The sequence below is a fragment of the Crinia signifera genome, chromosome 12 (genome assembly GCF_055691185.1).
Source record: "Crinia signifera chromosome 12, ASM5569118v1, whole genome shotgun sequence".
NCBI classification, from domain to species: Eukaryota; Metazoa; Chordata; class Amphibia; order Anura; family Myobatrachidae; genus Crinia; species Crinia signifera.
The window spans coordinates 57,073,823-57,090,328 of record NC_139228.1 but is presented as its reverse complement, the minus strand read 5'-3'; the positions used below and the strand labels follow the sequence as shown (position 1 = coordinate 57,090,328).

Here is a 16,506-nt window from a genome sequence, read left to right as displayed (position 1 = left end):
GGTTTACCACCCTGAATGTATTCTACATACATGTGTAGATTCAATCCTCCTGGTTGGGTTGGAATTGATCTCACCGATGGTAAAAAAAAAAAAAAAAAAAAATCTTTCCAGACCCCCATTTAGAAGGGTCCATATTTAATTGGCCACACACACTGGTGTTACTGTAGTGAGTTTGGCTAGTCTGTTCCTTATGTGTTCCATCCACATATTCTTTTAGAGGTCATACAACTTTTTACTGGCCACCCTTCCAAACAAAGTACAACACTCGCTGGTCACATGACTGCGTAAAACTGGGACTGAAGCACCTCTGTCGTGATTGATCTATCGTCCTCAAAGATGGAAAGACGTGGGAGAGCTTCTGCAACCGTACATGGAAGAACTGAGAAACCACTTTTTATTTTGTTTGGGTGGATTGCAATAATATTGTCTAGAAGTTATCATATGCAAAATCTTAAAGCCTTTCCCGTTGGTCCTATAATTTGACCTAGAAATGGAATGATGAATTGCTGTTTTTGGCTGGGTCGCTGCAAGGACTGCTTTCAGGTTTTACGAAATGTCTACTGTTTGGTCTATGAACATGTGCCAGCTCGGCTCGTTGGCTGGATGAGTTGACTGCTCTGTTTGGTTTACGCGTTAGCACGAGACAGCCTCAGATACGGGCTCTGATACATTGTGTGTAATTCAAGGGTTCACGATTTTAGTCCTCATGTGCCACCAACAGGCCATATTTTGCGATGATCGTTAATCATTTATTTATCTCATTTTTAATTAACAGTTTCTTATATAGCACACACATAATTCCCCAGCGCTTCACAGAGAATATTTGAACATTCACATCAGTCCCTGCCCCAGTGGAGCTTACAATCAATATTCCTTACATCATGTACACGCGCATCCCGACATCTAGGGTTCATTTTTGTTAGGTGCCAAATAACCTACCAGTATATCATATAATCATGCACAGATGAGTTACTGTCTGGCTGGGTCACTAATAATCCCACCGGCTTCAACAGACAAAACATGACCTGTTGGGGGAATCTTGAGAATTGAAGTCAAGGAACACTGGTGTAACCTATGACCAGGTAGAACATCTGTCCTACAGATTCTAATCTGTATCGCAGATGATGTGGCTTAGCTATGAAAGGACAAAAGTATAAACTGTCCAAAATAATTAGTTTTCTTAAAGTACACTTTTTAATTTAATATATTTTAAAAATAGTTTAGATGTTTTTCCCAACATGAACATCATCCAGATGTTGGACTGATGACATTGAGATGACCATAAAAAGAATGTCACTAAATACGAGTGATAAGTTATGTTAGTATTGTTGAAAAAGAGTCTTGTTAAGAATTGAGCTTGAGGGCAGTTTCCTTGCCGGTAGTGTTTCTTTCTGGCAGTACAATAATCTGTAACCTCTGGATGAATTGGCGAACCAGGCAGTATAACGGCGTGCTTCTCTTCCTCAGATAAACTGGATGGATTAAAGACCAGAAAGCGGGACTGGGAGTCCATGGCAGGCTCCCTGGAAGATTATCTGCAACTGCCAGATGATTATGACTCTCGGGAGTCGGAACCTGGCAAGAAAAGGGTAAAGCAGGCTGGGGGGGGGGGTGGAAACAGTGTGCACTCTGATGTCTTGTAATGCTTTTATGCATTGGGATTTGTGTGTTTCCGAGTCTAACTGACACACTCTGACACTTTTTCTTTACTAGGTCAGATGGGCAGATCTGGAAGAAAAGAAAGATGCGGATAGGAAAAGGGCCATTGGCTTTGTGGTTGGCCAGACAGATTGGGACAAGATAACGGATAAAAGTGGACACTTGGCCGAGCGGGCACTGAACCGCACTAAATATATTTGAGTTTTGTCAATGTAGGTGAGTTTTCCATTTGTCAAACGGTGCGGATGAGCGGAACCTGCACTCGCCGACTCCTCCTGTTGACCTATATGTTGTATTTGTCACATTGACTTTTGGCAATTTATGTTCTCTGCAACTAGATTTGTTATTGAATCATTTATGTATTGCAGGTCTTGGATAGAAGCCGACAGGGTTCCAGAAGTCTGTATTTCATTCCACAAGATGATCTCATTTTTTTGTCATGTAACAGTGAATCCTGCCCATACGCTTCCAGTCCAGCACTATCGGCAGTAGAAATTGTTGTAGCAACAATGCAGTTTCTGAATTGTGCATGTTTTCAGCTTAATATTATGTTTGTTTAGTTTCCTGTGCTTAGTATTCAATAAAGTGTATTTGGACACAGGAATGCTCCAGATTTGACTCCGTCTGTTCCTTGTTGATAACAAATTGTCTTATTCTCGACGAGCAAAAGATTTGACTCTAGGGTTAAATAATTGAGGCCCTACAACTGCTTTTATTGCCCGCTCGCAGATAGAAGTCAGTCTGATCTGACTTTTAACTGCCGGAGATGGCCGAACAGGGGGGGGGGGGGCACAGTGGCCCTGCACATGCGTATAATCGCCCATACACATGCACAGAGCTATTCCATCGGTCCCTGGCACAAATACGCTGGGGACCAAGTGATGTTGAATCGAACCCCTAAGACAAGTGCTGCAGTTACACAACACTTGCACTTTGTGGAATGATCTCTAGTTACACCTATGACAGTGGTTATGTTCTAAAAATTAGGGAATGATCAAGTGCCTAGCACTTTTTTCTAGAGCATTGTCTAATTCTTATTGAACGCTGGCATCTAGTGTCTCCTTTCCTGAGTATTCCCCTCCAATAATAGTCTTTCAGATTATTTTTTAAGTTGCAGATTAGTTTTCCTGCACCTGATCTGATTGCGGTTTAGATCGTAGGGAGTATACAGGTTGCCAAATTTATTTTCATCATCTTTAGAGGTTGCATCACAAGAGCGATACCATATTGCTGTTCACAGTAATATGGGCTTATTTTTGGATGAATGGACTTTCGCAGGACTTTCCAAGGGTCTATGATCCCCTTCTGCCATTGCTTTGTGTGACCTGCAATATTGCGTGAACCTGGATTCCACCAGAAGATATTTTGCTGTGTGTGTGAAGAATCCATACCCACGGCACAAAAGAATGAAAGAAGTCAGCCATGAAAACACTGCTTTTACAAATATGCTTCAAAAGATTTTTTCCAATGGACAACCTAAGAATATTTGCATAAATACCAAATCGGAGTTATGAAGATGCGTTGCATGTCTTATAGACCTCCCCTTATGTTTTAAGATTGTTCCCGCCAGCATTTGTATAGAAGATTGCTGTCCTGTGGCTTTGTGGGGAAGGCATGTAAGGAAAGGCTAGTGATGAGAGGTTAGCTTGGGTGAGGAACAAGTATTGTTAATGGGTGTGGTACAGGGGTCCGACAGTTGGGATCCCGACAGTCATTAGCCAGACATCGGGATCCCGACTGGCCGGACCCAGACAGCATGGTGAGCGCAACTAAGCCCTTTGCGGGCTCGCCACGCTGCAGGCACGCCTCTATTGGGGTCGTGGGGTCTATTGGGGCCTCTATTGGGGTCGTGGCCCCCCACGATGGAAAATAGCCGACGGCCGTCGGGAACCCGGCTGTCGGTGTTTAGTCAGTCGGGTTCCCGATGTCGGGTAAATGCCTGTCGGGACCCCGTCCGGCACCCATTGTTGACATGAAATACTTATTGCACTATGTTGCATTCACTGTGAACAAAATTAAAATCAAATCACCTTTCTACCGATTTCCTTTGCACATCAGTGCAAATTTTTTGTTGCGCAACTACCCAAGAGTTAATTGATGCTACTGGTGAGCCAGACTTTGAATGTCTTGATGGTGCTGGAGCACCATTGGACCTGCCTGCTGTTAGAGCACTGCTGCACCAGGGCCATCAATGCTGTTGGTGGGCCTGGGCTGTCGATGTTGGTGGAGCACAAGTTGACGTAAGCCTTCAATGCTGGTGGAGCACAAGTGGACCTGGGCCATCGATGCTGTTGGAGCACGTGTTGACCTTGGACTTTGATACTGTTGCAGCATATGTTGACTATGGCCTTTGATGCTGTTGGAGCATGTGTTGACCTGGTCCTCTGATGCTGTTGGAGCACGTGTTGACCTGGGCCTCTGATGCTGTTGGAGCACGTGTTGACCTGGGCCTTCGATGCTGTTGGAGCACATGTTGACCTGGGCCTTCGATGCTGTTGGAGCACATGTGGAACCTGGGCCATCTAATGTTGGAGCACAAGTGGACCTGTGTTGATATATCCCTACCAACAAAGGAACTATTGGATCATGAAATTGCTGGAGTTGCCAGTTGATGCTGCTTGTGTTTGCCGATGTAATGTCTTCACCTATAGTTGTGATAATCTTTCATTAAAATTTATATACTGATATTTTAGTTTAACAAAACGGTCGTTGCCCATGTTATTATAGACCCTCATTAATTTCTTGATCTGTTGATCATGTGAATAGCAAAATATATTTTTCAAATATATGCAACTGGTTTTGAATGATTAGTTTCAGAAGTCTTTACCATAGGTCAACTTATTCTCGCTGTACAACGTAACATTGAATGACTTTATTGGTGGATGAACAATGATTTTATAAAACTTTGTGTCAATTCTTAATCCTCCTGATTTGTAAAATTGTAGGAACTAGCTCATGCTGTGCGTGACTGATCGTCTGACTCCTTAAGCAACATTACTCATGGTACGATGTTGCTGGTGCGCCGGTGAAGTTGGCCACCATGAAAGTACTACACAATGAGTCAGTAAATGAGACGATTCAACCAGTTTTTCTGAATCCACTTTCTAAGAATAACTAATCTTATATAGCAAATTGCCATAAAGAGGCATCGTGTGTTACAAATAATCACTGTAAGATAATATATTGGCATAACTATTAGCATTTATGTATGACTGATGTCCTGTGGCTGTATATGGATAATTAATGGTTTCTATTAAATGGTGGTGATGGGTGGTGGATTGGGATCACATTTGGTTAGGACCATTTATTGCTATTAAGATATGTTTCTTATGCCAGTTCCATGGAATATAGCCAATAAAATCTTTCCACATAATTCCTTTGCACAACAATGCTGCACAACAACCTAAGAATAAATTGATGCTTCTGGTTGCACCAAACACCTTTAGAGTATCTTGACACCACTGGAGCATCAGCTGACATGGGCCGTCACTGTGGGTGGAGAACTAGTGGACCCGGAGCATCTGCAGGTGGAGAACCAGTGGACTCGGAGCATCTGCAGGTGGAGAACCCGTGGACTCTGAGCTTATGCAGGTGGAGCATAAGTGAACCTGGGCTGTGGAGCAACAAAGCTTGGACTGTTGATGATGGTAATGCACCAGTAGACCTGGGCTGTGTTGGTACTTCTTGAGGTGGCCCAATTATTCCAGTTGCCTCCGGTGTTAATTTATTTGATTGTGTTATCTATAGATGTGACTGCCTTTTGTTAAAATAAGATAAATGTATATAAGGTGGAATAAAATGGTCGAATTACCAGTGTTGGGTTTTTTTTCCCCGCCATTTAATGTTTATTTTTTTTATCCCCTCAGCAAATGTTTCCTAGTTCTATTGGTCGATCATGCAAAGCACTAAATATATTTTTAAATTATATGCACTGGTTCTGTTAACGTTCCTCATAAATGTAGTCCTATCTAAAGGATAACTTTTTTTCTTCATGTTCACTGTAGCATCTACTGCATTGGTGGATGAACTGTGATCCTTGTGAGTTCAAAGTGTGTGTGTGTGTGTACTGTTTCCATCTTGGATTGTGTGATGTATAATGTAGAAACGTTGGCTTCTGCCAGAGAAAATTATGCTGTGATCAAAATTTATTACAACACAAAGTTGGCCGCCATGAAGGCAGGTAAGATTCAATAAACAAGGCCAAGCAACGTTTTGAGTTTTTATTTCTTTATTAACATCTTAAGGGCTGCTTATTTTAAATATCAAATTGCCTTTATAAATGGGCCTCTTGTGATGCAGTCTCACGCTAAGATTTTATATTATCGTACCCAACATTGATTATGTATGATGATTATCACTGGCTGCTTATGGGGGGACAACATTTGGTATTAACCGATGAGAGGTTGTTTTGGAATTACAAATATTGCTTTTAAGATGTGAAGTCATTACTATTAATACATTTTCAAAGATGATTTATAGCCAAATAAATCACTTTTCCACATTTTTCTTTGCATCGTAATGTTGCTTATTAGTTGCACAACTACCGAAGAGTAAATTGATGCTGCTTGGTGTATCAGAACACTTGTCATGCACTGGAGAATGGGCTACTGGCAGAACACCATGGGGACCTGGGCCATTGGTCCATGTCTACTGGAGCTTTACCTGGGCCTTCGGCTGCTGGTGGAGCTCCAGGAAGCTCAGGACCTTCGGCTGCTGGTGGAACACCAGGGGGACCTGGACCTTCGGCTGCTGATGGAACACCAGGGGGACCTGGGCCTTTTGGCTGCTGAATCACTAAATGGACCTGGGCCTCTGGCTGCTGCAACGTACTAGGAGGACATAGGCACCTGCTGCTGGTGGAGTACTGGGGAACCTGGGCCATTGCTGTTGGTGGAGTACCAGGTGGGCCCTGGCTGCTGGCAAGATAATAAGAGGACCTAGGCCTCTGGCTGCTGGTGGAGTACCTGGGCCAGTGCTGCTGATTGGAGCACCATAAGACCTGCAATGTATTGATGCAGCGGTGTCAACCAAGGTTCTGCTATGTCTTTATATCATTGGAGCACCAAACTACACAACTATGTCTTGATGCTGCTGGTGAATGTGAGTGTCTGATGTCGTTTGTTAATAATGTATTGTCCATTTGAATAAAACGGTCTAATTACCCATGTTCTGAAGTGGTGTGTATCAATTTATTTATTTTTTTAATCTATATTTGGAACATCGGTAATTTTCATCATAAGTAATTCCCTGCTCAGCTTATTCCAGCTGTTTACCATAACTGGACTGGTAGAAGAATTGTGATCTCTGTGGAACTTTCCAAGTATGCTTGCTCGATTGTTCTCAACCCTTGGTCCGCATGACATAATATTGTAGAAACTGGATTTCCACAAGGATATTTTTACTGTCCATGGCTTTACGCAACACTATCAGCAACACAAATGAAGTCCACCATTGTAAAAGCTCTTTGTAAAAAAAAAAAAATTCAATAAATAAGACAAGTGAACTACATTTTCTGTGATTTGTCTGATTCACTAGCCTAGTATCAAGCACATTTACACAGTGCTCCTTTTGTATGTTGGTTATTTTACATACAGTGCTGAAGAGAAAGCTCTAGTTTATGTATTATGAGCCAAGATTGTGTATCGGGGGTTCTTGCCAGGATTATTTTTATTCTTATGGGCATCCTATGTCTCTAAGGAGGAATCCTGTTGGGATTAGCTGGTCTAGAGAGCTTTTCAGATAATATTATTATTAGTAGAAGGTGGGATTGACATTGCTGAGACTGCAGTAGCTTTGGCAGAGTCTTAATGTAACTGAAAGCCTGGTGGACCTTTGGAATCTTGATGCAGCTGGAGTGTCAGAAGACTTCTGGAAGTTTGATGCCACTGGAGCTTCGGAGGATGTATGCTGTTGTGATGCTGCTGAATTACCAACAAACTTAAAGTGGTGTACTTCTGCTGAACTACAAAATGATGAAGGTGTTGTGATGTTGCTGGATCATGTAGTGTGATGCAATTGTTAGGTTGAGTATGCATCTCGGAGCAAACCAGAATGGTAGACACAAAACATTCAAAATGTCTCACCCAGCAGAGGTGGGAATTTATGGAAATGAAGAGGATCCTGTTTTGGTGTTAGCAGAAGTCCTTAAGTAACATAGTTGGGCTTGGTGATGTAGATGATGGGGGGGGGGGGGGGGGTATTGAAGTTGAATGTTTTTGTTAACGGACCATCAAGTACAATAATATTTTTTGTTGCTAAAAACTTCTCTAATGGGTTTCCTCAACTTCATATTCCTGTTGGTTGGGCACAAAGGGTGGTTGGTGTTTAGGGAATAAATACCCGGGTCCTTTGAGATCTTAAACTCTGGGATGTTAACACCATCCTGCTGTACATACAGTCATTACACCAATCCAGCTCTCCATCTCATACTTCACGGTAAATAGGTGTGAAAAGTTTTTTGAGTTGCCAAAAAATCTTCCACCTGTCAGGCCTACCTTTTGTTGAGTTGCATGTTATGTGTTGAGTTGGGTTTATTGCTTTCGAAGGACCAGTGTTTTTTTCTTTGCATGCGTCACTAATTCTTTTTGTCCTAAAATGTTCATCTAAACACATTACGTTGCTGCTATCGGTGAACTAAAATGTTAAACTTCCTGTCACAATCCTCGTTGGTTTAGTGTCGCCTGCACTGACGATCATCAAAGGTCTTCCTGAAAACCATTCAGGTAGGCAACTGGGGTGGGGTTTGGTTGGTGGAGTAACTGGACCCTATGGAAAGGGCAGAGGACAAACAACACAATTCTTATCTACAGTATATGGCCCATTTTGTGGTTCCACGTGTTTAACAATGATCCATGCCCTGTGTCTTGCAACACTCATACTGTACATGCCATGATCTGTTATATGGCAATATTGCTGTATTTTATGTTAAATAAAATGTTTCACATTTATTTGTTTCAAGCTGAGTTTTTGTACGTTCCACTTCAGATGCATATTCTAAGTGGGACAAGCGGTATCCATACACACGTGGTCTATACATAGCAGAAACAGGAACCTATACCTTGATCGGTAAAGTATCTTTATGACCTGAAATTTTGATGCTTAGTGCATGAGCACACTGAAATTTGGTGTGTGGGTTATGTAGGGTACGTATGGGAGTAACAGCACCATGGATTGTAAATGTATTTAAGGAAGTTTACTAATATTATGAGTGTATACATTGGACTTTCATGAGTTTGGAATCACCTGGAATGTGAGAACTGCACTTTTTTTTATCATATGTACGTTCTGTATTTACAGAAACAGAATACTACTAAAAACAAAGCCAGGAGATTTGCCACACAGGCAACAGCTTAAACCTTATAGGACCAACAACCACCATGTGCATTGGTTCTCTTCAACTGCGCCACACTGTCCATGCTTTCAGCTGGTTAGTACAAAAGCAAGGCCCATCAAGGCTAGATGACTAGGCATCATACAACAGTAATAACACTAGCATAAAAATAAAGTAAAAACATCCCTCAATATTATAGTATGGTCTCTGTTCCACATGAGAGAGGCTGTGTTGTTGCAAGATTGGCTATTATTTTGTATAATGTGTACTCCGCTTATGCTGTTTGTGGAGTGCAGCTTATGAGATCTGTTTTCTTGGGGCCTAGAGATATTTCCAGAATTGAATTTACATCATTAAGCAACACCCCTTTCATACAAAATACTGAACATTTACAAATTAGGGAAATGAGCATATTTAAAAAGCTCTGGTAATGTTGTAATTTAGAAAGTGGTATACTCTGGCATTGTTTCATTGAAGACGGCAAGACAGCTCATGGATCTAGTTGTGTGGACAGAAGTTTTGGCTCAGGCCGAAATCACACAAAGACTGTGCTCAGGTACCTGGGGAGTATATTATGGTGCCAGTCCTGAGGCAAACTAGAAGAGGAGTAGTGACCTCAAGATTAGCTGCTTATGGGCATGTTGAACGTTTGGTAGCAACAAGACTTCCATGTAGAGATGGCATTTGGGCACGTGATAAAAGAAGAAAGGATATTTAAGTGTCACTTGCATAGTGGTGTTAATAGTGGGCAAAGGGTAATTTTCACAAACAGGACGTATAAACCGGAAAATAGAACTTCAAGTGACACCCTAGATAAAGAAAGTACAATGGAGGCTAATGAAAGGTAGGTGGTAAACTGCCTAGAAAAGGGTTTCCAGCTGTGTCAGAAGGAGGGTGGATTTGGTGGCGTGACCTTTCCACATAGATGTCTGTACAGCTTTGATCCTTGTAGTGAGTTTTACCTCTGGTGTAGAAGCCAGTTTAGAGAAGGTGTCTTGTGCAATGAAGCCTTCCCCAATGTACACGTTACATCGCATAGAAGTGTCCCTTATTTACATTACATTGCACATGCCGTAGGCTTCCTTATTCACCTTACACATATAATAGTGTTGGTGTTTTTTTTAACATTACACCGCACAGTAGTATACCTTATTAACAGTGCACCACATAGTACTACATCTTGTACACATTTTGCCACCCCAATGTACACTTTGAACACGCTACATCTACACCATATTACCTGTTATTTATATTGCGTCAAAGATGCTTCCCTTGCTATACAGTTCACCTTACACATGTTATGCTACACAGTAGTTATGCTCCCGTACATGTTATGTCACATAGTACAACCTCCTATAGCTGCTATTGCCAGACAAGGAACACACACATATTTTGAGCAAGGGTGGAGGAGGCTGGTTCTGCCGAAGGGCATATGCCACCTGTACAGGAACACCACCTGGTCTGCCGCTCTGTAATAGGCTAGACAGGTGTACACATGCTGCTAAAGTAGTTTGAACACAAAGAGAAGACAATGTGGTTGTAGCTGGGGAGAGGTTGAGTTATGTGGTCTTACTTGGACGTTATGAAGTTGTAAGGAAATGTACTGGTGGGAAGTAACAAGTTGAATCAGTTAGCTAAATGTTGGCAAGTTTTGAGAGGTATTTAGGGGAGGATGGAGAGCAGATTGTAAACACATCTTCAGTAAGAAAGTTGGGATAGTCAGTAGTGGAAAGTATCAAGTAGAGCACAGGTTCTCAAAATCTGTCCACAGGATCCCACACAGTGCATGGTTTGCAGGTCTTTTCCCAGAATCAAGTGAAATAATTAGCACCACCTGTGTGTTGTTTTTTTTTTTTTATAAATATGTCCGTAATGAGTGTACCTGTCAGGTGACCTGGAAAACGTGAACTGTGTTGGGGTCCTGAGGACTGAATTTGAGACCCACTGCAGCAGTCGGTTTTCGGTGCACAATTATACAAAAAAAAATGAACTATTATTTATACTTTTAAAATAACTATTAACATCACATATTTCAAAAACAAGCAATAAGTTATGGTTAATATATACAAAGGTGCACATATGAAAAATTACGTGAAGAATACAATGAAATATCAACTTTGGGTCTTCTTTAAGTGTGTTTAAATGTTTTATATTCAAGTAGCTCCAAATCTTTTATTTTACATAGAAATGTACTTGCCTTTCAAAATTTAATTTTATTCCTCAGGTGATCCAAATGTACACTGAAGTGCCAAATGGGATTCCATGTAATGGTAGGTGGCACCCCATACCTGCCTCATTTGTAATCTGGCATTTCATGAGTTAGTTTTGAACACCTGCTTGGCTGATCAAGGCAAATCACATCCGCATTCAATGCAGGAGATACCAGACACATATCTAGTAATTGCAGTGTTCTTTAGCTTTCATGGGAAGTGAAAGCAGAACACCCACTTGAGTGCCTTTGTGAGCAATAGGACATTGGACAGAGTGCCTCACCTGAGATTGGCATGTTGCTAATTTGACTCTGGAGGACAGGTAATGTTGCGTGGTCTGATGAACCATGATTCCAGTTGTTTTAGGTTTGGTGCAGACCCTATTAGGCCATAAACCCCAGTTGTCAACAAGGCATCGTGGAGCCTGGTGGTGATTCCACAATGGTGTGGGGTATGTCCACATGACCTAGGTTTGCGCCACTTGAACACATCATTATAACTGCTATGTTGCATTGCTTATGAACACCCACATCGATAGGACCGATGACATAGTGCATGTAATATTCTAAGTTGATCAGAATTGGTTTGAGGATCATTCTGAAGAGTTATGATGAATGGTGTGGCCACCACATTTGCCTGATATGAACCTGAGCATTTGCTGGAGGTGGTGGAAAAGATCCATTCACACCCAGAAACCTACAAGTATCAGGGATCTGTGGGAAGCTATCTAGAAGACATGGGTCAACATCTCATCAGTGGTCTTTCATATACTTGTGGAATTGATGCCACTTTGCTCGGCTACATGGTGTCCTACACGATACTAGGCACCCATCACATGATATAACTCCATGTTAAGTAATTAGCTAGGAATGTTGCAAGGTCAACGCTAATTGAAATTAATGGCCACTGGTAGGTTCATTGTTACTATGGTTTGAATTAGGACTATTCCATTATATCAATTAGCAGTTGATTAATATATAATGATCATACTAATTTTTCTATATTGGTAGTAATAATATTCTATATCTGTTAGTCAATCACAAAGGATAGATCAGAGTGAAAACACGGGTTTCACTGAAACTGTTTTCAGTGGAAAATGCTTTTTTTTTTTTTTCTTCAGGCAGCCCAAATTAGTTAGCCTGAAAGAAATTTGTGAAACATTGGGAACAATGTTTTTCCATACCTAATTGAATATCTGCCTTAAGGTTTCCACACACAAAGTTTTTTTTGCCGATCGGACGATTTTTACAGCAAAATCGTCCGATCTCGATCAGATTCGTGCTCCTGTGGATCTTTTGTTAAATCTCCTGATCTTACATAATGCATTAAAAATCAGAAGATCTATAGGTACGCACATCCGATCTTAGGATGAATCTTTGGTAAAGATGTGCGCTTGCCTGAAATCTTTTGTCCAGGAAGGACAAAAGATTTCAAAGCTAATTTGTGCACACATATTGAGATTGCAGATTTTTCTAGTGTGTAGGCACCTTTTAGAGTTAGAGCATTAAGATTAACAGTGATAAACATCCAGTTGATTTGCTCCTAACTGTCATTTTTCATATGCCACATATTGCATTAGTTAGGTGCTGATTGGCTGGACACTTAGCACTCTTATCTCTTTTTAAGGTTTAATAGATCTGTCTCATACGGGTTCTGGATGACTGCCGGTGCTCCGACAGGGTGGGAACACGTCTCACAGGGCTATTCTCCCCTGCAAGCGGCTTCTTTGCGCTCATACCCCTGTCTGAACACTGGCAGTTGGGATTCTGACCGTCAGGTTCCTCCCCTGTTGAACCGCCATACCACACCCGTCTCATACTGCTATTTACACAAAAGGCATTTAAGGCACAGACACAGTGGAATATCCATGTGCATTTTGGCATGAGCTTTTACTAGACCATTATTATTAATTAGTAAAGATCTTGCAAAAGTCCTAGCTAATAACAATTATAAAAGTGGCATCACATGAAAAAAGTGGAGTGCAATAAAGTTTCCATATGCACAAAAAGTTATATTTACAAAGTGAACATTTCACCATTTCAAAGTATTCGCTAGAGCAGTTCATGCACCCAAACCACACATCCGTACCAGTCCCAATGACTCAAAATAGGTAGCACATATCTTGCTTTGTTAGAACACGAAGAAGTCGTAGTGGGCCAGGTCGGTACTGTTTGGAGAATGACTAAGCCCCTCTGTTGGTCCAGAAAATCCACCACTTTTCAGACTTATTGACTGGTGCATTGTCATGATAGAGAGAGACGCCACGAGAGTTCTTGAATGGCATCTGGAAATGGCTACCAGTACTTGAGGAAGGCATTGGTTGGTGTACCAGCCCCCAATGTAGGTGCTGCACGAGTGGTATTGTAGTTACATGAACAGTCTGGTCCAAAAACAGTTCAATCAGCTCACACTGGGGACCATGGGCTGTTAGTTGTTTGGACGAAACTAGATTCATTACCATTGATGATCTCTCAGAGTTTATACTACCGCCATTAAACCTGGGCCAGCATAATGCGGCACCAAGCAACCAGGGCCTCCATCTGCTCTCGAGTCTGCTGATGGCGCACCCAATGTTGAAGAATTCTCTCTCAGGCCAAGATTTTCAGAGTATCCAGTTGATGGATCCTGGTGAAATAACCATCTCCTTCTCAAACTGAACCACAGTCGTCTTACCAACTCACAAGGCCTCAGTGATATCAGCGTTGCTCATCTTCCAGGGACTGTTACTCACATCAAAATTCTGCAAGCTACTAAAACACCATTCAGGACAATGCTTCCTTGCCAAAGCAGCTTGCAGTCAGTCAAAACCCTCCTGCTTGTAGTCGTAGAAGATCATGAATTGCCAGTGGCATCTGTTAAGCTCCACAATTGGCTTGGGAAGGAAGTGAGGGGATGATAGAAGATGACATGAGAATGGGAAGGGGATGAGATAGGCATGGCGATGTGAAAGGGTTATAGAGAGGATAGATTTAAGGAATTGAGAGTAAGTAGGTGGGAGAGAATATGTTTGAGGAAATTAAAGAGATGAAGGGTTTGAAAGAGGGAGGAGGATCAGAGATGGAAGGAGATAAAAGGAAGATGAGAGAAGGAAGTGGACGATAGTAAGGGGTGAGACAGGGAAGAGAGAAGGAAGAAGGGTAGGGGTGGCCAAACCGGTCCTCGAGATCTACCAACGGTCCATGTTTTCCAGATCACCTAGCTGGTGCACAGCTGTAGTAAACACTAACTCACATTTTCAAACCTGTTGCATTCATTCCTACAATAGATCCACAGGTTGCCTGAAAAACATGCACCGTTGGTAGATCTTGAGGACAGGTTTGGCCACCCCTGAAGTAAAGGATATGTTTGAGTGAATGAAGAAGTGAAGAGTTTGAGAGAGGGAAGGAGATGAAAAATGAAAAAGGGGATGAAAGTAAGGGAGTAGGGAACAGGTTTTAGGAAATGAAGAATTAAAGGGTTTGAGCGAGTAATGGGGATGAGAGAGGGAAGTGGCTAGGAGTAAGAGGTGCGAGGGAATGAGAGAGGAAGGGGTTGATAGGTGTGAGGGCAGTCCTAAGGTATGGCAGGCACGTGGGGTCATTTATTACATATTTTTATGTTCTGTGATGAACTTTTATAATATTTTGCCAAATAACAATTCTCCCAGTTGCCACTATGAAGCAAAATAAAATTAAACTGACCACACCTGGTCCCCTAGATAAATAAGACAGCCTTTGCTATATTCTGGCATTGCTTAGGACCTTACACAGCAGTCATTTCTCTAGTGGCACGGTACATATCAAATCAAACATGGAAATAATACAGTACAGCATAGCTTGGCCTCTGTAGCAGGTTACTATGACCATGTCTGATCTAATGCTAAGGGTAGATTTACTAAGCAGAATGTCACTGTCACGACAAACGGGGGTTTGACCAGTAGTTTAACGACAGCAATAGAAATAAACGCTAAACAAGCCTGGCAAATCAATTGTTTGTCAGCGGCTTTGACATACCGCTGCTTCGTAAAACTACCCATAACCCTCAGTACAGTAATAGAAACAATGACACCTGCAGGTTATAAAGAAAAGTAACTAAACAAATACAACAGTGGACTTGTGATCAAAGCACAAAGTGGAAGCTGTCATCTGTAGGCTGAAGCATTATCCATGGCGGGCACTAGTTCCCATGGCGCTGAGAGCTTTCTAGGTGGACAAATGTACGTTAGGGGCAGTCTATTCACCTAGACCGGTGTGAACCTTCTTATGCTGCCGAAGATTTGAACCATCGGAATAGCTGCGGCCACAATGTGAACACACGTACGGCCTCTCCCCGGTGTGAGTGCGTTGATGCTTTACAAGGTTGGATCTCTGCGTAAAACGCTTCCCACATTCTGCACAACTATAGGGCTTCTCGCCAGAGTGAATCCGCCGATGCGTAACAAGAGTAGAACTTGTGGCAAAACATCTGCCGCACTCTGGGCATGAAAATGGCCTTTCCCCGGTGGGAGTCCTCCCATGCGACAGGAAACGTGACCTCTGATTAAAGGATTTCCCACCATAACGATGAAACAGTCTGTCCTCGGTGTGACATCGCTGATGGGCGGTAAAAGTCATTTTGGAGCAGAAACGCACTCCACAGACTGAGCACCTATACAGATTACTGGCGCTATGCGTTTGCTGATGGGTGACGAGGGCTGAGTGATTGAGGAAACATTGCTGACACTCCGTGCACTGATGAGTCTTCTCAGGGTAGTGTGAGGAGGCATGCGGACCTGTTGGGGACAAAAGTACTGAGATAAACCCTCTGTACATCAGCGGATGGAGTGGCGTCGTCATGTGCGAGACATTCTGTGCAGTTATACATATGAACCATGCAGATATCAGTACATATACAATTGTTCATTTCGTTAACCCTGTCATTCCCACAGAACAATGGAATTTGTCTAGAAATATTGTTTAATACATACTGTAAAGAAACAATTATACAACTATTGTTTCATTCACACCAGGATGAAGGAAGCAGTCATCTTTTCCTATTTACACTACTAAAATGCTGCTGAATCTGTTACCCTCCTCACTCACACTAAGGGGAAAATAACAGGAAGAAGGAAATTGGGAGATTTAGCAAGCATATAGTACAATTATCCATATTTATCCCTGCTGCGAATATTGCCTGTCAAGTATTTATTGAAAACTGCATCTAACTTGGTATCAGTCTCTTAGTGGTTAGGTATAGGTTTGGACACCAGTCCTCTAGGACGGATTCAGTATGAAATCCCGGCGTTCAAAATCCTGACGCCGGAATCCCAACCGCCGAAATCCCGACAAG

At 42.1% G+C, this 16,506-nt stretch overlaps 2 protein-coding genes across 3 annotated transcripts in view; one reads left to right on the top strand and one right to left on the bottom strand.

Moving 5' to 3' along the window:
• YLPM1 (YLP motif containing 1) overlaps positions 1-8,606 on the top strand; it is a 39,927-nt gene extending 31,321 nt beyond the window's left edge. For both annotated transcript variants that reach the window (XM_083166269.1, XM_083166270.1), the window contains exons 19-21: positions 1,468-1,589; positions 1,714-1,875; positions 2,028-8,606. In XM_083166269.1, the coding sequence (XP_083022395.1) occupies positions 1,468-1,589; positions 1,714-1,860 (269 nt within the window). In that variant the 3' untranslated portion in view covers positions 1,861-1,875; positions 2,028-8,606. The remainder of the gene's footprint in view (positions 1-1,467; positions 1,590-1,713; positions 1,876-2,027) is intronic.
• LOC146049695 (uncharacterized) overlaps positions 7,857-16,506 on the bottom strand; it is a 46,436-nt gene continuing 37,786 nt past the window's right edge. Inside the window, exon 12 of the mRNA XM_083166276.1 lies at positions 7,857-15,949. Coding sequence (XP_083022402.1) covers positions 15,411-15,949 — 539 coding nt within the window. The 3' untranslated portion in view covers positions 7,857-15,410. The remainder of the gene's footprint in view (positions 15,950-16,506) is intronic.